Source organism: Macaca mulatta, chromosome 6, assembly GCF_049350105.2.
Source record: "Macaca mulatta isolate MMU2019108-1 chromosome 6, T2T-MMU8v2.0, whole genome shotgun sequence".
NCBI lineage: Eukaryota > Metazoa > Chordata > Mammalia > Primates > Cercopithecidae > Macaca > Macaca mulatta.
Genome location: NC_133411.1, coordinates 146,645,641 through 146,670,045, shown reverse-complemented (window position 1 = coordinate 146,670,045; position 24,405 = coordinate 146,645,641). Strand labels below are relative to the sequence as shown.

The 24,405-nt window shown below is 39.6% G+C and overlaps 1 protein-coding gene and 2 pseudogenes across 18 annotated transcripts in view; 2 read left to right on the top strand and 1 right to left on the bottom strand.

Moving 5' to 3' along the window:
- Positions 1-24,405, top strand: part of LOC106998958 (uncharacterized) — a 113,189-nt gene that overhangs the window by 79,316 nt on the left and 9,468 nt on the right. For 5 of the 18 annotated variants that reach the window (XM_078005258.1, XM_078005262.1, XM_078005263.1 and 2 more), the window contains 2 exons: positions 4,934-4,978; positions 7,810-7,931. In XM_078005258.1, coding sequence (XP_077861384.1) covers positions 4,934-4,978; positions 7,810-7,931 — 167 coding nt within the window. Of the gene's footprint in view, positions 1-4,933; positions 4,979-7,809; positions 8,111-9,777; positions 9,917-24,405 lie in introns of all 18 variants that reach the window. The other 13 variants (XM_078005251.1, XM_078005254.1, XM_078005253.1 and 10 more) reach the window with 5 other exon arrangements.
- Positions 8,558-9,437, bottom strand: LOC713438 (putative neuropeptide Y receptor type 6; annotated as a pseudogene).
- LOC716242 (transgelin-like) lies at positions 22,618-24,277 on the top strand (annotated as a pseudogene).

Sequence of the window (24,405 nt, the reverse complement as noted above, 5' to 3'; positions counted from 1 at the left end):
TGGCTTAATGGTATGGTAGATAGCAGACAGAACTGTTGCTCAAGGCCAGTCAGGGATGCTGGATTTGAGCTATAGGTTTGCAAATTTATCAATCTGTCTAGTCTTTCTCAGTGACCATATACGTACCTCCTGGATTTTTTGGAGAAGCTAGGGAATTAGATTCTGATGAAAAGGCATAGTCCTACTCTGCCTCTTTCTAAATACCTAACCATGTTGTAATTGTCTGGATTAGTGACATTGCCCCCTCAGGAAGTGCATTCATCAAGAGCAGGGATCCAATCTTAACTGTTCTCTTTTTCCGCAGTGTCAGGCAGATAACTTGGCGGGTACTCAGTAAATGATAGTTGAACAATGAATGAAAGAGGATGGAATTTGAAGCTGGACAGATCAGAATTCACCACTGTGTGACTTCAGGCAACTTGCTTAATTAACAGTTTTAAAATTTGTAGATTGGAATAGCATTACTTATTTACAAGAGTGTTTTTAGGATTAAGTTAATGAATGGAGGGACCTGTTAAGTGATGTTCCTTTGGATTCTGATACAGTAACAGTAACGAAGGTTGGAACATAGAATCACAGAATTACAAAGCAACTAAGAGAAAACTAGCCTCATTTCTGCCTGGCTAAGTCCTAATCCTTTGGATATCAGTTTAAAAATTATTTCTTCCAAGAAGTTTTTCTTATCTACTTCCTGTCCCCATTGTCCCCTGAGTAGGTTAATTCCTCCTAAGTACCTTCATAATGTTATAGTTTCTCTGTTACAGCACTTGTCACAGTTCTTTTTTTTTTTCTGAGATGGAGTTTCACTTGCCACCCAGGCTGGAGTGCAATGGCGCGATCTCAGCTCACCACAATCTTTGCCTCCTGGGTTCAAGTGATTCTCCTGCCTCAGCCTCCCAAGTAGCTGGGATTACAGGTGGCCACTGCCACACCTGGCTATTTTTTTTTTTTTTTTTTTTTTTGTATTTTTAGTAAAGATGGGGTTTCACTATGTTGACCAGGCTGGTCTTGAACTCCTGACCTCAGGTAATCCGCCTGCCTCAGCCTCCCAAAGCGCTGGGATTACAGGCGTGAGCCACCACGCCCGGCCTTATCACAGTACTTTTAAAGTATTATCTCTGTTAGACTGTAAACTCCATGAGGGCAGGGATTATGTCAGTCTTGCTCACTATTGTATTTAAGCACATAGTAGACATTTATTAAATATTTATTGATTGAATGAAGCAGGGGCTTAGGAAGGATAGGTAATTTGCCCACAGCACAAGCTAGATTCCACGTCTCTTGACTCCTTGCAGCACAACTGCCTCATGGACAGGCATTTTGGATTCTCAGGTTTTTAAAAAAAGTTTTTGTTTTTTTCTCCTTCGTTAAGAAAAATTATATAAGCATTGTATGTTCTTAGTAGAATATTTAGGAAATACAGTTAAGCAAAGAGACAAAAAGAAAGAGAGAAGGACTTTAGAAGGCACGGTGCAGATTTTTTTTTTTTTTTGAGATGGTGTTTGCTCCCGTTGCCCAGGCTGGAGTGCAATGGCGTGATCTCGGCTCACTGCAACCTCAGCCTCCCGAATTCAAGCAATTCTCCTGCCTCAGCCTCCCAAGTAGCTGAGATTACAGGTGCCCACCAGCATGCCTGACTAATTTTTTTGTATTTTTAGTAGAGACGGGATTTTGCCATGTTGGCCAGGCTGGTCTCAAACTCCTGACCTCAGGTGACCCGCCTGCCTCGGCCTCCCAAAGTGCTGGGATTACAGACATGAGCCACAGAGCCTGGCCACGATGCAAAGATATTAAGAAAATCTTAAAGCTAGTGAATAAAAGCCACATTGTCTTAGAAGGAATGAAAAAAAAAAAAGAGTTGTTTCCCAACTGAAATTATGGAAGACAATAGGATAACACCTTTAAAATAATGGAATAAATAACTGTCAATCTGTAATTCTATATCTGGTGAAAATATTCTTTAAAGGTAAAATTTAAAAAACATACATTCATTTTTAGACAAAGAAGTTTCTTGTTTACCCCTACTAGGCAATGAGATAAGAATAATAAATAAAAGGTTATATGTATAGGAAAGGAATATAAAATTGTCATTATTCACACACAAGGCCGAGCACAGCGGCTCACACCTGTAATCCCAGCACTTTGGGAGTCCGAGGTGGCAGATCACTTGAGCCCAGGAATTTGAGACCAGCCTGGGCAACATGGTGAAACCCCATTTCTGCAAAAATTCAAAAATTAGCTGGGCATGGTGGCACACATTTGTAGTCCCAGCTACTCTGGAGGCTGAGGTGGGAGGATCACCAGAGTCCTGGAAGGTTGAGGCTTTAGTGAACTGTGATTGCACCACTGCACTCCAGCCTGGGTGACAAAGTGAGACCCTGTCTCAAAAAAAAAAAAAAAAAAAAAACCAAAAAAAACGACAAACAACCCAACATGATTATGTCCACAGAAAATTCAAAAGAAGCTACAGGTGAATCATTAGAATTAGTAAATGAATTTAGCAAGAGCTCAGAATACAAGTCAGCATAAAAATTGCTGGTATTTTAATATACCAGCAACAAATAATTAGAAAATCAATAGTACTGATTGAGTTTTACCTTAAAAAAAAAAAAAAAAAAGGCAGCAAGCTGGAACAAGTAGGAAAGAAATAAAGACATAAAGACACATTACCCAAAAGTCTTATCACATCACCTGGGGATAAACACTGTTAATGCTCTGGGATACTTTCTTTCAGACATTTTCCTGAGTGTTATGCACATGTGCATGCGTGTGCACACACACATAAATTAAAATATTTGTCTTTGTTGTTGAGAAATGTCATAGAAAATTGGAAGGGTTTATAACTAGAATTATTAGGAAACCAGGCTATCTAGTGACAGTGTCCAGAAGAAAGGGACACTGCTGCTGTAGAAAAGCAGAAAGCATCTTTGGAGACTCCAGGATGTAGAAAATGGCCTCCAAATCAATAACTCAATAGCTTTTACTTTTAGGCTGTATGTTCCCTTAATAGAGAAGGATTTGGCTCACTGACAAGGATAAAGTTCTGCCCTGCATTGGCCTTTTAGAGAGAATCTGGTTCTTCTAATAGAATCATAATGGGGCCTGCTCTCCTGGAGGCTGGTTGCCCTGGAAGGCCTTTTGTTTCTAAAAGCTGTTCCAAGAACCTGTCAAGGCAATTAATTAAAAGTTAATAGAGCATTTTCTTCGAGTCCTAGGACTTGTTCAGCTATCTTGTTGGCACAACTCTTATTGGCAAATGACATTTGAGCTATAAAAGTCCACCTTGCCCTTGAGCTTCCTTGTGACCAATGTGTGTTTTTATTTGTCCTCCTGCCAGTGTAGGTATCCTGAGCTCTTATATTTCAGATGGAAATTTAGCTTTCTGCTTCTTCAGATACTAAATCTAGAGGGTATAGTCCTCATTTACTATTCAGATCCACACACCAATTTCAAGCAAAGATTTGTCATCCCAGATGTTATTCTACACCTACAGTTTACAAGTATCTGTTGAGTTCACCTACTTTGTGTCAGATGCTGTACTTGGCACTGGAGCTACTACAGTAAATAAGGTACAAGTCCTGCCTTTGAGGAATGCATGTTCCTTGAAGGCACACATGTAAACAGGTCTTCCTGGTACTGCATGGTAGGTATACATAGCGTGTGGGAGCAGTGACTAGGGGATCCTAATAGCCCTGGGGAATTAAGAGAATGTTGTTGAGAAATGTTTAAGTGGAATCTTCAAGTCTCAGAATTTCATGACTTATTGACGGTACTATAATCCCTGTGTAATTAGGATTATTTCTTTATGTTCTCATTCGATAATTAATGGAACATAGGTTTGAAAACATTCCGGCATTTAATAAGTAAGTAATGACTGCCTGACTTGTTTCTCGTTTTCTTTTTTTAAAGATAGGGTCTTGCTCTGTTGCCCAGGCTGGAGTGCAGTGGCATGATCATAGCTCACTGTAATCCCGAACTCCTGGGCTTAATCCTCCTGCCTCAGCCTCCTGCCTCAGCCTCCTGGTTAGCTAGGTGCATGCCATCATGCCCAGCTAATTTTTAAATTGTTTTTGTAGAGACAGGGTCTTGCTCTGTTGTCCAGGCTGATCTCAAACTCCTGGTTCAAGGGATCCTCCTGCCTTGGCCTCCCAAAGTGCTGAGATTACAGGTGTGAGCCACTGTGCCTGACCCTAACTTGGTTTTTAAAGAAGTAACTTTCGAGATCTATATGTATTAAATTCTTTTTCCATGCCTAGCACTGGTCTTTGAAAGTTCACAGTCTAACTGAGAACAGGGTTATTTACCTAAAATAGAGAATAGCAGGAAACAGTCAATGACCAGATGCAACAGATATGCTTCTGTCACTAACATCACACATCTTTTCTTTCTTTCTTTTTTTTTTTTTTTGAGGTGGAGTCTCGCTCTGTCACCCAGGCTGGAGTGCAGTGGCGCGATCTCGGCTCACTGCACGCTCCGCCTCCCAGGTTCAAGCAATTCTCCTGCCTCAGCCTCCCATATAGCTGGGACTACAGGCGCCCACCACCACGTCCGGCTAATTTTTTGGATTTTTAGTAGAGACGGGGTTTCACCATGTTAGCCAGGATGGTCTCGATCTCCTGACCTCATGATCTGCCCACCTCGGCCTCCCAAAATGCTGGGATTACAGGCGTGAGCCACTGTGTCCGGCCCCATCACACATCTTTTCATTCCTCAGGGGAAACACTATCCCAGCCTAACAAGGAGCTTGATTTGGGCGCAGAAACAGGAGAGAGAGACCTGTCTTGCCTCCCTTATCCAACTGGAAATATTCGTCTTCTTCTTTCTTCAATTTATTGCATGATCACATTTGTTGCGTGGGTGACTTCAGGAAGGATTTTAGGGATTCCTGGAAATAATCAATCTTGAAATACTCCCCTCTTCTCCTTTCATCTAGGATGCTTCCTCTTCTCTCAGTATATTCTCACTTATGGGTATAAAGGTAAGTTGAGTCCTCCTTTGATATTAACTCTGCCTTCAGTTACCCTTAACTTTCCTTTAGTCAGCTTTCAACCTAGCCTGAAGGGAAGCCTTTGGCACCCTTGTGTACGTGTTGATGGGAATGTAAATTAGTACAGCCATTGTGGAAAACAGTGTGGAGGTTCCTCAGAAAATTAAAATTAGAACTACCGTGTGCTCTAGCAATACCATTCATGGGTATATATCCAAAGAAATTGAAATCAGCATATCAGGGAGATATATCTGTACTCTCATGTACATTGCAGCATTATTCATAATAGCCAAGATATGGAATCAACCTAAATGTCCATCAATGGATGAATGGATAATGAAAAAATGTGACACACATACACAGACACATACACAGATATATATCTATATACACAATGGAATACTATTTGGCTTTATAAAGAAGGAAATCCTGTCATTTGCAACAATATAGATGAACCTGGAGGACATTATGCTAAGTGAAATAAGCCAGGCACAGAAAGACAAATACTACATGATCTTAGTTTTATGTGGAATCTTAAAAAGTCGAACTCATAGAAGCAGAGAGTAGAATGGTGGTTACCAGGAGCTGAGGGGTGGTTGTGGAACTGGGGAGATACTGGTCAAAGTTTCCAAATTTCAGACAGAAGAAATGAGTACAAGAGATCTATTGTCTCTCATGGTGACTGCAGTTAATAGCAATGTATTGGATTCTTGAAAATTGCTAAGAGAGTAGATCTTAAATGTTTTCACAACAGAAAGTGATAAGTATGTGAGATGATGGATATGTTCATGAGCTTGATTTAACCATTTCATAACATTATACATATATCAAAACACATTGTTCACTATAAATATATATGATTTTTGTCAACTATACTGTAATTTTAAAAAGTAAATTAGAAAAGAAGGAAAGACTTCAAAACCAAGACATTGAATTACTCCCCTGGTATACTGTAAATGCTTTAAAGCCTCAGCTTGGTTGTAAATTCTTTAAAGCTGTGTCTTGTACTTTTTCTATACCAAATGCAAAGCTAAGTATATAGTAAGGGCTTAATATATTTTTCTTGATGTATCATTCTACAAAAAACAAAGCTTACAGGAATAGAGATTGACTCTGTTCATTATGCTGATGAACTATGCTGTTCAGGCAGAGAGGAAACTTAGGGAACTTGTTGCAAGAATGTTTTAGCATTTTCTCATTCAGCTCTGGTTTACTGGACAGACATACTCAGGATAGTTTACTAATTCTTTGAGGACATAAACACTTATTCATTCTACTAATAGTCTTCTTTTCTAGAAGCTTTTAAAGATATGAGAAATTATTCTCAATCCAAAATGATTTGAGGTTGGGGGATAGGAGGTTTTTGGAGTGCTGGCTAGAGGAACCTGTTTCCAGGACTATCTGGCAAACATGAAAGTCCAGTCTCCTAAAAGGCTTATCTGGCAACTGGAGAGAGGGAGGTGAGACCTTGTTTCATACACCAGTTTGCTCAATGATAGACCAAATTGATGTGAACTATCCACAGATACTGCAAAAATAGAGGAAATAAAGGCTGATTTTCTGAAGTCTTTCCGTGTTTCCTCTCATATATGAGTTTTATCCACAATATTTGGTTTATGTTTCCATTATACCTTCTCGAAGTAGCTGCTTATAGACTTGTGTTCACCCACCTGTCAGAATGTAAGCCCCTTAAAGGTGAAGGCATGCATTAAAAATACATTTAATTCACTACTTTTTTGAGGTAAACATAAACACAAGAAAGACTATTATTGATAGTTATACCATTTGCTCAAGAAAAGTTGAAAAGAAAAAACAAAACATCTTTATGGAAGACAATTGCTCTTATCGAGGAAAGAACACCATACTATTTAGTCATATACAGGAGATCTCTTCTGCGTGTTCAGGGTGCAAGTTGGGATTAGAGGAGACTGGGTATATGTATGTGGGTGAGAGGAGGGAGGAATATTAGAATTTGATGTCATTTCCTGCTTTTGCTGGTGTGTTAGTTCTGAGTTGCTATAAAGGAATATCTGAATTCCTTTTTAAAAAAAATTTTTATTTTTATTTATTTTTATTTTTTATTTTTTTTGAGATGGAGTCTTGCTCTGTCCCCCAGACTGGAGTGCAGTGGCTGGATCTCAGCTCACTGCAAGCTCCGCCTCCCGGGTTTACGCCATTCTCCTGCCTCAGCCTCCCGAGTAGGTGGGACTACAGGCGTCTGCCACCTCTCCCGGCTAGTTTTTTGTATTTTTTAGTAGAGATGGGATTTCACCGGGTTAGCCAGGATGGTCTCGATCTCCTGACCTCATGATCTGCCCGTCTCGGCCTCCCAAAGTGCTGGGATTACAGGCTTGAGCCACCACGCCTGGCCTGAAGCTGGGTAATTTTTAAAGAAAAGAGGTTTATTTGGCCCGTGGTTCTGCAGGCTGTATAGGCATAGCACCAGCATCTGCTCAGCTTCTGGTGAGGCCTCAAGAAGCTTACAGTCATAGTGGAAGGTGAAGGGGGAGCTGGCATATGACATGGCGAGAGAGGAAGCAAGAGAGAGGAGGAGGTGCCAGACTCCGTAGACAACCAGCTCATCTGAACTAACAGAGTGAGAACTCACTCATCACTAAGGCAGTGGCACTAAGCCATTCATGAGGGATCTGCCCCCATGATCCAACACCTCCCGTCAGGCCCCACCTTCAGCATTGGGGATCACTTTCCAATGTGAGATTTGGAGGAGACACACATCAAAACCACATCAAGTGGTTTGATCAGAATCATTTTAGTAATGGCAACTAGAATCATATTTCTTTTCTTTTCTTTTTGTTTTTGAGATGGAGTCTTGCCCTGTTGACCAGGCTGGAGTTCAGTGGCACGATGTCCACTCACTGCAACCTCTGCCTCCTCAGTTCAAGGGATTCTTCTGCCTCAGCCTCCTGAGTAGCTGGGATTACAGGTGCTCACCACCACACGTGGCTAATTTTTGTATTTTTAGTAGAGATGGGGTTTCACCATTTTGGTCAGGCTGGTGCGAACTCCTGACCTCAAGGGATCTGCCCACCTTGGCCTCCCAAAGTGCTAGGATTACAGGCGTGAGCCACCATGCCCAGCCTAGAATCGGCATTTCTTTACCAAGTAAGTAAAGTAACATTTACAGCTACTGCCATGAGATGGTTAGATTTTATTTCGTTTGTGTGTTCTGCAGTGCTTTTGTTGTTCTTTATTCCAAAATGACAAAACAGAGAAGAGAAATCCTGAAGAGAATGAATAAAGAGAGAATAAGGGAAGAAGGGAAGGAGGAAGAGAGAAAGAGATTTTCAGGAGAGGAAAATGTGAAAGCTAATGTGCAAGAAAAAGCACAATAGAAAAATCACAGGTGTTCACAGAAATACTACTTTTTATTCAAAAGAAAATAGTTACTTTTTTTTTTTTTTTTTTTTTTGAGACAGGGTCTCACTCTGTCACCCAGGTTGGAGTGCAGTGGTGTGATCATGACTCACTGCAGCCTCGATCTCCCAGGCTCAGGTGATCCTCTCATCTGAGTAGCTGGGACTACAGGTATGCATGACCACACCTGGCTAATTTTTTGTATTTTTAGTAGAGATGGAGTCTCACTGTGTTGCTCAGGCCGGTCTTCAACTTCTGAGCAAAAGTGATCCTCCCACCTTGGCCTCCCAAAGGGCTGGGAAGACAGGTGTAGGTTGCTGAGTCCAGCTTACAGTTACATTTTTAACATACAAATAAGCTGCAGTTCAAATTTGATAGATACAGGGGAGGTTTGTTCTAGGTTGCGGAAGGGCTCATCAGTGAGGTGGTAGGACAGGAAGAAGGGAATAGACAGCAGAAGGGAAAACAGCCAAATCAGTGTGATGCTCCAGTAGGCATGAGTCACACTGGGCTTCCAGCCACGGGGGTTCACAATTAGCTGATATCTTTCGACAGCAATGAGTACAAGTGAGAATATGGACACAGAGATTGAGACACTCTGCACATAGGATGTGAGTTTGCACATGGTATCCCCAAATATCTAGTGGTCCATCAGAGTGTAGATGATGGTAAAAGGGATGCATATGACACACACCAAGATATCAGAGAGGGAGAGATTGATAATCAGTATGCTGGTGAAATTCTAAGCTTTTCTGTGCTTCTTAAAGATGATGATGACGAGAGAGAGGTTTCCAAAAAGGCCCCCAATTAAGACCACAGTATAGGCTATAAGTAATAGGAGTAAAGCTGGAGAAGGGGGTTGACAGGACTCAAAGTAAAAAAATGCTGAGTTGTTCTTTGTGCTGGTTGTATTAGATGCTGGGTGGTTTAGGGAAACTTCCATTATGTCAGGATTGTAAGAAGAGATTTTATAAGCTTATTTGTCTTGTGGGTGGATATTTTGACCATTAGTTCTTGGAAGGCACTTTGTTCTGAGGCATCTGATGAGAAATTAGTAGGGTTTAATCTTCCCTGATCTGTGTCTGTATTTGATGGAAACACGTGAATGACTTGAGCATGCTCTTGAGACCCTAAAAAATGAAACAGAACCCAGAATATTAATGCAAGTTCTTAATATGGATAATTCTCTAGGGGTAGCAAAGCCCCTGAGAGGACAGAGAACAAATATCCAGGGGATCGCTCTGTACCTTTACTCTCCTCTCATCTCATCTCAGGTGCTTTCTTTGTCCCGCTAGTTTAGTCTTTAGAGCTCATGAGGCAAGGAAGGTAACAGCATCTTGTTAACTATAGAAGCAGCCAAATGTGTTTCTATCCCTATCAACTTCTGTTTTTCTTTTTTTTCTTTTTCGACACAGAGTCTTGCTCCGTCACCCAGGCTGGAGTACAGTGGTGTGATCTCTGCTCACTGCAACCTCCACCTCCCAGGTTCAAGCGATTCTCCTGCCTCAGCCTCCCGAGGCAGGAGATGGGGACTACAGGAGACTGGGACTACAGGTGCGTGCCACTATGCCCAGCTAATTTTTTGTATCTTTAGTAGAGGCAGGGTTTCACCATGTTAGCCAGGATGGTCTCGATCTCCTGACCTCGTGATCTGCCCACCTCAGCCTCCAAAGTACTGGGATTACAGGCGTGAGCCACCGCACCTGGCCAACTTCTATATTTTTTTAGGGTCACCTGACTGTGCACCCACTTGCTTCAATGGACTATAAAAAGTCAGGAGGATAGGGATTGTGTTGTGGAGGCCTGAGTACTGTGTTTGAAGTTGGATTCTGTTATGGTTTGTTTGAATGTTTGTGTTCCCTCCAAAATTCATGTTGAAACTTAATCCCCAGTGCAGCAGTATTAAGAGGTAGGGCCTTTAGGAGGTGACTAGGCCGTGAGGGCTCTGCCCTCATGAATGGATTAGGAGGCCCTAAGTGAGTTCGCCTCTTCTGTCCCTTCTGCCATGTGAGGACACAGCAACAAGGTGCCATTCTGGAAGAGAAGAGCCCTCACCAGACACTGAACCTGTTGGCACCTTGATCTTGGACTTCCTAGCCTCCAAAACTGTGAGAAATAAATTTCTATTGTTTATAACTCTGTGATATTTTGTCTGTGTTATTTTGTTAAAGCATCACACGTGGACTAAGACAGGTTCCAGTTGGAGCGTCACTTCTTGGTATCTGTCTGAATTTGATGTAGGTCAGTTACCCTTCCTCCTCAGTTTTCTTATCTGTAAAACAGGGATAGATAATATCTATCTATCTGAGTAGTTGTGAAGATTAAGTGAGAACACACATCTGAATTTGTCCCTCAGCCCCAACATAGAGCACATAGTAGGTACTCAGTGTATGTATGTTGAATAAAATTTGTCAGCTCTACTGCCCAGAGACAGTCTACAGCCTTTAGTTTGGGAGCCAGAATTACAGAACATGTCTGCTATGGAATAGCATATGCCTTCTCTTCTTTTCACTTCTTCCACTCTCTGGGATTGAAGCCATAGGCAGTTTCTGGGTACATTGCTCAGATTTTGGAGATCAAGGCAAGGAAGGCAGCCAGTGTCTAGTGAGCTATTACCCAGAATTAACTTCATTTAAAAAGCATTTCAGGCCGGGCGCGGTGGCTCAAGCCTGTAATCCCAGCACTTTGGGAGGCCGAGACGGGCGGATCACGAGGTCAGGAGATCGAGACCATCCTGGTTAACACGGTGAAACCCCGTCTCTACTAAAAAATACAAAAAAAACTAGCCGGGCGAGGTGGCGGGCGCCTGTAGTCCCAGCTACTCGGGAGGCTGAGGCAGGAGAATGGCGTAAACCCGGCAGGCGGAGCTTGCAGTGAGCTGAGATCCGGCCATTGCACTCCAGCCTGGGTGACAGAGCGAGACTCCGCCTCAACAAAAAAAAAAAAAAAAAAAAAAAGCATTCCTCCAGTTCTTCCTTCCTGCAGATCCCTTCTTCTAACTTCCAGAGGAAAAGCAGGCTCTGATTCTATGGCTCAGCATAGTTTAGGGTGGTTATATTCAGTAGAATTATTCATACCACGATGTACAACAGGCTTGAAGGATTCCTTGCCATTCAAAGTGCTGGGATTTCTGGCCCAAAGAGAAAACTTGGAAAGACAGCAAAGGGGGAAAAAAACCTCATCTTGGTTTATTCTTTAGGAGTTTGAGGAAAACAACATAAATAATGTTGATAAAGGGAACTGAGCAATAGGAATGAAAGGGAATGCAATTTTGTTTGCTATTTGAAATTATGATGGCCTGTTCTCACATTCCCTCTGAGATCTAAGGCTTAACAGTTTCTTATTGGAAAGAAATCACCTTAAGAATACTTAGGTCTGTCATGGTTTCAACAATGAAAAACACAATGAGTAACAGCATAAAAATACCACAGATTAACTGGGCATGGTGGTGTGCACCTGTAGTCCTAGCTACTTGGGAGGCCGAGGAGGGAGGATCCAAGGAACTGATCTGTGGCTCAGATGTGTTAAAAGAAAAACTTCAGCTGAATTAAATTTGAAGGAGTTTAACTGAGCAATGAACGATTTGTGAATTGGGCAGCCCCCAGAATCACAGCAGATTCAGAGAGACTCCAGGGATGCCTTGTGGTCAGAACAAACTTACAGATTAAAAAAAAGGGAAATGATGTCCAGAAATTGGAGGTGAGGTACAGAAACAGCTGGATTGGTTACAGGTTGACGTTTACCTTCTTTGAACACAGTTTGAATGCTTAGCAGTCTATGAGTGGTTGAAGTATGACCACTGGGACTGGCCAAGACTCAGCTATTGTTACAGGCGCATACTCCTAAGTTAGGTTTTCAATCTTGTCTGCCTATTAAGCTAGGTTACAGTTCATCCACAGGGACTCAAATGTAGAAGTACGGAGTCCTTCTCAAGCTATATTTAGTTTGCTTTAACAGACACTATGTGGTAATATGTGAAATAGCAAAATTTACAAATAATGGTATTCAAAAGGAAAGTTTAAGGCCTGGATGACTCATGAGACCCAGAGTTCACAGATATTGACCAAAGGAGAATTTCAAGTCAAATTTAAGCTCTCTATACAGTTGATAGATTAGAACTATACATGAGAGATAGAAAGCTTTGATTTCTAATTAGAGGCCTCCTGCGAAGCAAGCCTCACTTGAAGGAGGATAGGAATGAAAAGAAATAGGCATGAACTGCATATGTAGTTTGGTAAACTAGAATGAGCACTATATTTCATGTCAGGAGACGTGTCCTGTTGTTTACTAGCCGTTTGATCTTGGGCAAGGCACTCTCCTCTTGGCCTCAATTTCTCTATCTGTCCAATGAAATAAAAAATAGCCTCCCTACTTCATACCTTGTTATAAAGGCCAATGAAATAATATATTTAAAACATTTTGAGAGGATTGAAAAATGACCTATCGGGTAGTATGCTTGTTACCTGGGTGATGAAATAATCCATACACCAAACCCTCATGACATGCAATTTACTTTTTTTTGTTGTTTGTTTTTTGTTTTTGAGACGGAGTCTTGCTCTGTCACCAGGCTGGAGTACAGTGGCATAATCTTGGCTCACTGCAACCTCCGCCTCCTGGGTTCAAGTGATTCCCCTGCCTCAGCCTCCCAAGTAGCTGGGACTACAGGCACGCACCACCACACCCAGCTAATTTTTTTTTGTATTTTAGTAGAGACAGGGGTCTCACCATGTTGGCCAGGATGGTCTCCATCTCCTGACCTTGTGATCTGCCCACCTTGGCCTCCCAAAGTGCTGAGATTATAGGCGTGAGCCACTGCACCTGACCAACATGCAGTTTACCTATATAACAAACTGCACATGTGCCCCTGAACTTGAAAGTTTTTTAAAAATTAAAAAAATTGTATAAACTGTTAAATCCTGTTCAAACCCAAGTGCTCTTTATCGTTGTTGTTATTCTTGTTGAATGTCTCAGACACTTGGACTGAACTGATCCAACCCTCATCCTCCAAAGAGCTATAAGTGCTTTCATATCTGCTATGCTGTTTATTTCTCCATCACCAGTTGTGTTAGGGAGGAGTGGGATTGTTATAGTTCCATTTCATAGAGGGAAAAACCAAAGTACACAAAAGTCCAAGGAGTTAGCTAAAACCAAACAAACCCAGCAAAGTCTTGTGTGTTTTTTCTTCCAACTCTTATTATCTACAAGAAAGAAAAGCTTCCTATGAATCTTGCAGGTTTTCTCTTTACAGATATGAAAACTCATATAATTTTGCAGGGTTCCTAGCAGATAGAGATGAGAATAAACATCGGGAGCCCTTGTGTTGCCTATTCTTGTCAATCTGGGCTGACTTCATAGTGAATGGGGATTATCTCAGTTTGGAGCTCAGAAAAGCCTGTAGGTCTGAAGGGCCTCATCTTAGGAGGGAATCAAAGGAGAGTGCTGGAGTTACATTATCCAGCACCCTCTACACCATACAGAGAAGATTAAATAGGAAAATGCCCAAATACAGACTTTAAATGGCAATGTGGGATTTACACTTTACATACTTGGTAACTATTAAGTTAAAATATTTAAATCCTGCCTATCTGGAAGCAAAATACTAAGCCCTGGTTCATAAAAAAATTCTTGGGATACATTTCTATTTTAGGAGAGTTCATCTTTGGCTTGTTTGGTTGGAATTGACCCATGGAAGTGAGATCTCAAATTATCAAGCGACATTTTGCTAAAAAATATTAGTAGCATATGGCAGCAATTAATCCTAAACCTTCAACTTGATTGTATCTAGCTCATGAGGCACCTGCTTTGAACTAATTCAGTTTATGCCTTTTAATGTAAAAGTACAACATTATGTTAATTTTTTTGGGTAGTTTTGTGTTTAAAGTTTTAAGATGAACAAAATAAGAGCATAATTACACCAAAGTTTTTATGTGCGTATTTATTTCTGCATCTGAGTGTCATTTTGTTAGTGTGTATCTTTCTTCTGTCTCTTTAGTCATATAATTCTTTTTTTGAGGGGGAGGCAACTGGGGGTAGAGTTTGTGTGTGTCTGCCTTTTGGTCTGTTTTTTTCATTACCATTTATTCTCTTCCTCTCTTTCTGTCCATCTGTTTTATTCTCTACTCTTGTTTTCCCCCTTTCCCTTAATTGTCCATAGCATAGAAAAATTGTATTTTACATTATTTGTTCTATTTCATTTGGGGCTATGGTGCTTTGATCTGAAAGAGACTATAAAGGTCCGCTAATATATTCCTTCCATTTGGCAGATATTGCAGCATTGCAGTTAAATATTAGTAGAACAGGGACCAGAGCCCAAGTCTTCTGGCTTCCAGAGAGTTCTGTGTTCTTTCCATGATTTTCTATTGCCTCCTGTTTTATAGTTCTTATAACAAGTTCTGTATTTCCTGTTCTTAATTTTAAAAGCAAAGAAGTAGAACATTTTCTATTTGTTTTATGTGAACAAAATTCTGTTATGTAACTTCAGAGAGTTTATGGCTTTGGGTAAAGTTTTGTACATCTCCCAACCCCGAGTATATATGTGAGGATCCCAAAATAGGGTAGGACCACACTGTGAGCATCTCTCATAGAATTCTCTCTCCTTTTTCTTAAATCTCTAAGAATACAGATTCTGTGGTTGTGCTGATACAGATAATGTCTCATACTCTTCAGGGCTTAATGATTTTTAAAGCACTGCATTGTTCATTGATTAATTCAACAATAATTCATGTGCTGACAAGGCTTGCTATCTTACTTGATCTCTACAGTAGCCCTGTACTCTAGATAGGAATGATACTTTATTTCTGATTTACAAACATGGAAACTACGATCTAGTGGACTGGCTCATGGTTGTGTAGTTAGCTGCAGAGCCAGGAACAGACGTCTACTTCCTAAATCATATACAAAACAATATTTCTAGTTTATTTGGTCATTTCACTTTTTAAAAAAATCAGTCAAATTAATCATTTGTGTTCCATGAAAACAAATAGACTAGAATCTCTGTAAAGGTACATCTTAGAGCTTACCCTAAGAACAAAGTACTACATTAAGTAACCACACTAAGCATCAAGAAACAAATGCCTAATCTCTTATAGCGTTATTAAAAAGTATAATTGGCCTGGTTATTCAACATCATGCAAACCTCCTTAAGTTATTCAACTATTCACCTATTCCAAACATCAAATTTCGTATCTATCTATTGCAGAAGTGTGTGCTGTCTTTTAGGACTTGAGGATTACATTTGACCCAACCATTCTTTTATTACATGTACTTTGATTTTCTCTGCTGAAAATGATTTATATGTTTTTTTTTTTTTTCCTCGAATTTGACCATTGCCTGAACCCATATAAAGTGGTAGTGGAAAATATACACGCTTCTCAAAGCTACTCTTTTAAAAACAAGCCAACACAGCTTGTCTAAATTGACTTTGATTTTCTTTGAAGGTTAATAACCGAACTTATCATTTTAGGAATGTGGGGGTTTTCAGTTCTTTAAAATAATAAAACATTAAGTGCATTAAGAAAGGAGATCTCAACTCTGCCAGTGAAAATAAGTATACCAGATTTTTAAGATTATTTACTAAAAGATAAACAAAAGTAATTAAAACCCCATTGTGCCAATACTAGCTTTTGGTGATTTCTTTTTATAATTTTCTTACAGTAGTGCATTCTACAACTGTAGGGTTTTTTCCAAATCATATACGTAAAAAGGCATCTAGTACAGTTTAGCCTAAAAGCACTATATTTCCAATTTTTAATGATCCTCACTTATTTTTAAAACTGGATTATTCTAACATGAAATACACATTGGATAAACACATTTGCAATATTTTTCTTAAGCATTTTAGAGGTTTGTTTCCCATTTTCTTACCTGTCGGAAATTTCCAGCTTTTTTGCTATTCTTTTCATCTTCTGTTGTTTTCTTTCTTCATTTCTATTATTATTATTTTTTAAAGTTTATGACATGTTAGCCTCTTCTCAAAAAGTCATAACATCTCCCATTCTTTCTTGGATTATTTATCCACTAGACAATCTGTAGCTTCATTTCAGACACTGATCCCTGCAGTTGGAATCATTGCACAGAGGAGTGAGCTTTGGAATCCAGTGGGCACTGAAGGCCACTGAAGAGCCGGAAGGGAGGAGTCAGAAATCTCAGCAGCAGTGACATTAGGTGGAGCTGTTTAAAAGATATTTTCAAAATGTCACTTTCAGTCATCTTGTAGAGATGATAATAAGAGTGCATCTTGAAAATCTGTGACATTTTCTGGCATATATATATACTTTAAAAATTAGCATTGCCAAAATCAGACATTTAACATAAATATTCCTGGAAAATTATTAGTAAACATTAATGATGGTTCTTAGAGCATTTACTGCATTTACTGTTAGTTAAGGGATGGACACATAGAGGGCAACAACACACACTGGGGCCTTTCGGAGGGTAGTAGGTAGGAGCAGGGACAGGATCAGGAAAAATAACTAATGGGTACTAGGCTTAATATCTGGGTGATGAAATAATCTGTACAACAAATCCCCATGACACCAGTTTACCTATGTAACAAACCTGCACTTGTACCCCTGAACTTAAAAGTTTAAAAAAAGAGATGGTGCTATTCCAGATTTTGCAGTAATTTATAAGATTAATAAAAACACTTCTAAAATGGAAATTAACCCCAAGTTTCTGGGCAAGTATGTATTATAAATATAAGATTTTTATCAACTACTTCGGAGCTGACAGCAGCTGAGCTGCTTATAGACTATAGATGAAAGTGGGGACTAAAAAGCGCTTTTCCTGTATTTGAAAAATTATTATTGTAAGGGGCCTATTTCTCATCATTATAAAAGACTCAAAAAGTAAGATTTATATTAAATATAAGAAATATTTTCTTATAATGAGTGTTTGAAGACTTTTGAAAACAAGGTTGTAGAAAATTGAGTGTAGTTGAAAATATTTGTGGCATGGTCTAGTGGATGAGCACACAACATTTTCAAATATTACATTTCCTAAGCCAAGGACTCAGTGATAGAGCCCCACATTTTAGTACCAAGCCATGTGATTCAATTCTGTTTCCCTACCCAAATACATCCAACTACCCAAAAGAAAGTCAAAATGTCCAGGTAGTCAACAACATTGACATTGTGTATCTGTGTTTTATAGAATCCTGCCAGGTCACTGGCTGTGTGGACTTGCAGGCAGAGTAGGAGCAGGATGTGTACTACGGACGTGAAGCCAATCTCCTCCTCTGTAAGAACTTGAAGAGCAGTTACTGTCAAAGCAGTTTAGTGGCTTGTATTTCTTTCCCCAGTCAGCTTTTAGCAGTGTCCCATTACTTATTTACCTGTTTGTATTTAAAATACAGAGAGCAGCAAACTTTGGAAGATTGTAGGGCTATTGAAAAGTACATTTTCCGTACATAGAATATTGGCAAAAGCTAGTGGTGCCACAGATTTGGTGGATGTTAAGAGATCATTTTAGTTATTTGTGATGATGATGAAGATTTTGAGAGTCAGCTTGAGTGGGAGAGAGCTAGGTCTGAATTTGGATTCTTCAGCATTACCTAGCTGGGTGATCTTGAGCTTCTCTCTAACCTTTTTAATTTTAATTTAATTTTATTTTTTGCCATCCAGTTCTGCCCCAAAAGGAGGAAGTAATAGATCTTCCTTTAATAACTTCCCAAAGTGTTACAAATAAAAAAAAGGAGCCTAAAGCATTGCGGGGGTGGCTGAACGCAGAGCAGGAAAGGATTTGCTCCTCTGCTTTCTAAGCTTTTGATTCCTTTCCTGTGAGGTGAATATAGCCACCTATCCTGCAGGATTATTTTGAAGATTAATGATAGAACATAGTAGATATTCAATAGTTAGTAGTTGTTACTGTTGTTGTTATTGTTTAGAATTTCCCTTAGTAGAAACATATAATTTGAGTTAATAACAGAATTTATTGTTTATTATTCCAAAGAAAGTCTGTAATGAGTGGAAAATTAAGAAATGACAAAACCAGAGTCGTTTTTTAAAAAACTTGTAAGGGGATGTTTGGTGTAAATCTGTGTTCTGAGATGGAAGGTCCACTCTTGTTAACATTTTTGCTCACCTAGGTACACATAGAAAGTTGTTATAATCTGGTGTAAACAAATGATGAGGGGCTAACACAATGTCCATTTATTTGTTTTCCTTTTCAAAGACACTGCTTTGTCATCAAGGTTGGGTGTGCTTAGGAACTATGGTATATATATAAATGGAAGCCTACTAATTAATACTTCTGCTTTCTCTGGAATCACCAGGAATACATTAATGCCTTCAAGAAAGATGAAATGGAAAAAAGGAATGTTTAGATGGAAAGACTGAATATTATAAAGGTTTTGTTTCTTCCCAAGTTAAATTGTATTTATAATTCAATTCCAATGAAAATCCCAAGAGGGGTTATAAAAAATTACCTATAAAAGATTCGTAAGTGCAAATAGCTTTGAAAAATGGAATAATTAAAATGAAAAGCATGACTAACAACACCAAATATTTTAAAATATTATAAAGTGTGAATAATTAAATCAATGTAATGCTCGGCCAAGAATTAGCAGACAGATCAAGGAATGGAATAGACAGAAATAGACCCTGGTATATATAACATGTTAATATATGAAAGCAGTGAGGATTGCTTTTTTTTTTTTTTTTTTGAGATTGGGTCTCACTCTGTCACTCAGGCTGGAGTGCAATAGCATGATCTTGGCTCACTGCAACCTCCGTCTCCCGGGTTCAAGCAGTTCTCCTGCCTCAGCCTCCCAAGTAGCTGGGACTACAGGTATGTGCTACCATACCCAGCTAATTTTTGTATTTTTTGTAGAGATGGGGTTTTGTCATGCTGCCCAGGCTGGTCTCGAACTCCTGGCCTCAAGTGATCTGCCCGCCTCGGCCTCTCAAAATGCTGGGATTACAGGCGTGAGCCACCATTCCCCGCCAGCAGTAAGGATTTCTGGGGAAGGAATGAATTATTAAGTAAATATTGCCAGAATAGTTAACTAGCTGCTTAGAAAAAATATTAATTTAGTTTTGTAGTGTATACTACAATAAATTCCAGGCAAAAGAATTTGAGAAGACAGACTCAAAAATATTTTAGTAGACAATACAAGAAAATATAGAAAATAGGTGGCTGATGCCTGTAATCCTAGCACTTTGGGAGGCTGAGGAGGGCAGATCACCTGAGGTCCCAAGTTTGAGACCAACTTGACCAACATGGTGAAACTTCGTCTCTACTAAAAATTGCAAATATTAGCCACGTATGGTAGTATGTGCCTATACTACCAGCTACTCGAGAGGCTGAGGCAGGAGAATCACTTGAACCCAGGAGGCGGAGGTTGCAGTGAGCCAAGATCATGCCACTGCACTTTTGGGGTCAAGCGATCCTCCTGCCTCAGCCTCCTGAGTAGCTGGGACTACTGGCATGCACCACCTTGCCTATTTAATTTTAAATTTTTTATTTATGGAGGGAGGTTCTTGCCATGTTGGCCAGGCTGGTCTCAAACTCTTGGTCTCCAGCAGTCCTCCCGAACTGGTCTCCTGAGGCACTGGCATTGCAGGTGTGAGCCACCTTGCCTGGCCAAATAGAAACTCTTTGAAGGCAAGAAATATGTCTTATCTACTGTTGTGTCTTTAGTGTTACTGCATAGTTTCTGGCACATAGCAAGTCTTTGGTGAATATTTGTTGAATGAATGAATGAATGAATAAGCTTAAAATCAAAAGAAGAAAATACAAGGGGAAAACTTGAGATGCCTATTTAAAAATTTTTTAACTTTCTTGAAAAACTCAATATGTAAGTTAAGACACAAAAATGGAAGTAATCACAATAAATATGATGCAAAAGACAATATTTTTCTTTATGAAGCATATATATGAATCACCAAGAAAATAGATATTAGTATCTATTAGTATGTATGGACAATTAACAGAAGAGCAAATAAAGACTAACAAATATTTGCAAAAAAAGGTTCTGTTTCACTAGTAGAGAAATAGAAAACAAAACGGCAATGAATTATTTTCATTTATCAGATTATCAAATACTGGAAAAAAGTCATGAATACCTGATACACTGATAATGGAGGGTGAAAAGGGCACTTTATACATTATTGGTGGACATATAATGTAGAATACCTTATTAGAAAAAACTGGTGACAAACATTCAAGGTATTTAAAAAATACGTATTTTCTTGGTTTCCATAGTCTAGTTCTACCCTAAGGAAATATTAGGAAATGCAGATAAAGATTTATAAATAAAGATATTCATCACAATGTTATTAGAGTAGTAAGAAACCAAAGATCAACCTAAACCTCCAACATTAGGGGAATGGTTAAGCAAATTAGAGTATAAGTCTGCATATGACTTATGCAGCCTTTGCAAATGATATTTAGGAATAATAAAATAATATGAGAAATGTTTATGATGTAAAGTTAAATGAAAAATGAATGGTATAAAATCATGGTTCACAGTATGATCTCAAATAGGCAAGGCAGCATACACAATAAGGGAAATATAACAATGTTAATAGTTTAGGGTTAGGATTATGGGTGACTTTCATACTTTATACCATTTTATATTTTTGTAGTTTTTAAAGTTTTTTATAATGAACATATATTACTTCCATAATTGAAAAACAAGTTTTGTTTCTTTTAAAGCATACAGTGTTGGATATAGTTCTCTCTGTCCTGTAATCGTTGGTGATAAAACTTAGTGAACAATAGGGTTTTGTTTGCCTCAAGTTAAAATTCTCTGCTTTAATTGCAAAAGTTAATTTATAGGCCAGTAATCTTATACAGCAGGCAGTTTGGTTGATAAAAGTATCCAAAGAAAGAACTGAGTATCTGACTTTTCTTACCTCTCCAGAGCCTTTGTAACATTGATTTCTGCTCTCTCATTATATTGTGTTTTATTTTTAGTTATAAAATATGTTTTATTGCCTTTAATCTGATATACCTTTATAAGCTTGAATTAAGACACGAGATGATTTTCTGAACCCAGGTTTTTACCATATTAGGGAAAGTTAAGATTGAAAAATACAAGTAGTAGGTTCTAAACTCCCAGTCATCCATGTTATAATTAGTCAATTATTGCAGAAACTTGGTAGAGAAAGGTTTCCTGTTTTCTTTTCTCCCCCACTACAGCCATCTTTACTTCTGTCAAGAACTCTTCTGACTTTGTTAACAGCTCTCTCATTATATACATTTTAAAAAGAAAAGCTGTTATCAGTCTGCTCGAATTTTTTTTTTTTTCTTAGATTTCAGTAGATCCTGGGTGAAATATTCACTAAAGTTTAGAGTATCACCTTAAGACCTGGGCAACAGGGGCCCCTGCTTTGGATCTTACTTAAAGGACGCATATATCACAAATGTTCAAAATATAAGTGTCATTTAAGATCCAGCACTAAGTGGCATAGTACAATTTGTAATCCAAATGTCCACTGTAGTGACCTAACACCATTCAGGCTCCAGATAACACTTTCCTCCATCTCTTGCCGTGTGCCATTGAAGCAAAAAGTGATTCTGTGTGAATGTCATGAAGGTTATGGGCTGTTGATGCTGGTTATGGACACTGCTTTGGAGTATGGGGAGGATTTGAGTGACATAAGTTCTTAGGTGAGGGAAAAGACAAATTAGCACAAACGCAGTAGATTCTTGCACATTGAAGTAATATTTCGCAGGGCTGCTGAGCATCCATTTTCTTGTTTCTCTTTGTATTCCAGTATGTGGTTCTGGAGATATAAATTAGGATGATATTTGTAACAGTGGCTCATGGCAGTTGAAGAATATTTTGCAATGTTAAACAATTCATATTACTCTTAAATTTTATGTGTGAAGGTGCTGATATTGTGGACATTGGCCGTAGATGAGCCTTGAACTCTAGAATTGTGAGTAGTTCTGTATTCGTAAAAATACATAATAGGACTTAGCTTTTTAAAAAATCACATTAAAGTTTAAACTTTATTATAATAAATTTACTTAACATTTGGTAATTGTTAATTATAATTTATATTTTGTCTTTGAGTTTTTATAGATAATTTTGAATATTTTAGAAAAAAGATAACATATGATAGCTGGGCACAGTGGCACATATCTGTAGTCCTAGCTACTCGGGAGGCTAAGGTGAAAGGATCACTTGAGCCCAGGAGTTTTAAGTCCAACTTGGGTAACATAGTGAGACCCCATCTCTTAAAAAAAAAAAAAAAAAAGGTCTGTCCAAGCCCAGACAAAGTCTTCACTCCTTCCCGAGGCCCGAGGAAGCCCTCTCTCCCCAGACATGGCCAATAAGGGTCCTTCCTATGGCATGAGCTGCGAAGCTCAGTCCAGAATTGAGAAGAAGTACGACGAGGGACTGGAGGAACGGCTGGTGGAGTGGATCATAGTGCAGTATGGCCCTGATGTGGGCTGCCCAGACCGTGGGCGCCTGGGCTTCCAGCTCTGGCTAAAGAATGGTGTGATTCAGCAAAAGAAACTACCATCAGAGTGAACAGGCAACCTACAGAATGGGAGAAAATGTTTGCAATCTACTCATCTGACAAAGGGCTAATATCCAGAACCTACAAAGAACTCAAACAAATTTATAAGAAAAAAACAAACAACCCCATCGAAAAGTGGGCAAAGGATATGAACAGACACTTCTCAAAAGAAGACATTCATACAGCCAACAGACACATGAAAAAATGCTCATCATCACTTGCCATCAGAGAAATGCAAATCAAAACTGCAATGAGATACCATCTCACACCAGTTAGAATGGCAATCATTAAAAAATCAGGAAACAACAGGTGCTGGAGAGGATGTGGAGAAATAGGAACACTTTTACGCTGTTGGTGGGACTGTAAACTAGTTCAACCATTGTGGAAAACAGTGTGGCGATTCCTCAGGGATCTAGAACTAGAAATACCATTTGACCCAGCCGTCCCATTTCTGGGGATATACCCAAAGGATTATAAGTCATGCTGCTATAAAGACACATGCACACGTATGTTTACTGTAGCACTATTCACAATAGCAAAGACTTGGAATCAACCCAAATGTCCATCAGTGACAGAATGGATTAAGAAAATGTGGTACATATACACCATGGAATACTATGCAGCCATGAAAAAGGATGAGTTCGTGTCCTTTGTAGGGACATGGATGAAGCTGGAAACCATCATTCTCAGCAAGCTATCACAAGAACAGAAAACCAAATACCGCATGTTCTCTCTCACAGGTGGGAATTGAACAATGAGATCACTTGGACACAGGAAGGGGAACATCACACACCGGGTCCTATTGTGGGGAGGGGGAGGGGAGAGGGATAGCATTAGGAGATATACCTAATGTAAATGATGATTTAATGGGTACAGCACACCAACATGGCACATGTATACATATGCAACAAACCTGCACGTTATGCACATGTACCCTAGAACTTAAAGTATAATAATAATAAAAAAAAAATGGTGTGATTCTGAGCAAGCTGGTAAACAGCCTGTACCCTGATGGCTCCACGCCAGTGAACCTGCCCGAGAACCTGCCCTCCATGGTCTTCAAGCAGATGGGGCAGGTGGCTCAGTTCCTGAAGGCAGCTGAGGACTATGGGGTCACCAAGACTGACATGTTCCAGACTGTTGACCTCTTTGAAGGCAAAGACATGACAGCAGTTCAGAGGACCCTGATGGCTTTGGGCAGCTTGGCAGTGACCAAGAATGATGGGTACTACCGTGGAGATGCCAACTGGTTTATGAAGAAAGCGCAGGAGCATAAGAGGGAATTCACAGACAGCCAGCTGCAGGAAGAAAAGCATATCAGGGCAGCAACAGAGGGGCCTCCCAGGCTGGCATGACATGCTACAGACGACCTTGGCAGATCAACAGCCCTGCCCTCCCCCAGCTCCTTGGCTGCAGCCATCCCGCTTAGCCTGCTTCACACATACCCATGTGGTACCTTTAGCTCTGGCCAAGCTTTGAGGCTCTGTCACTGAGCAATGGTAACTGCAGATGGGCAGCTCTTCCCCAGTACCCCCAGCCTCAGCCCAACTTCTTACCCAAAAGCATCACTGC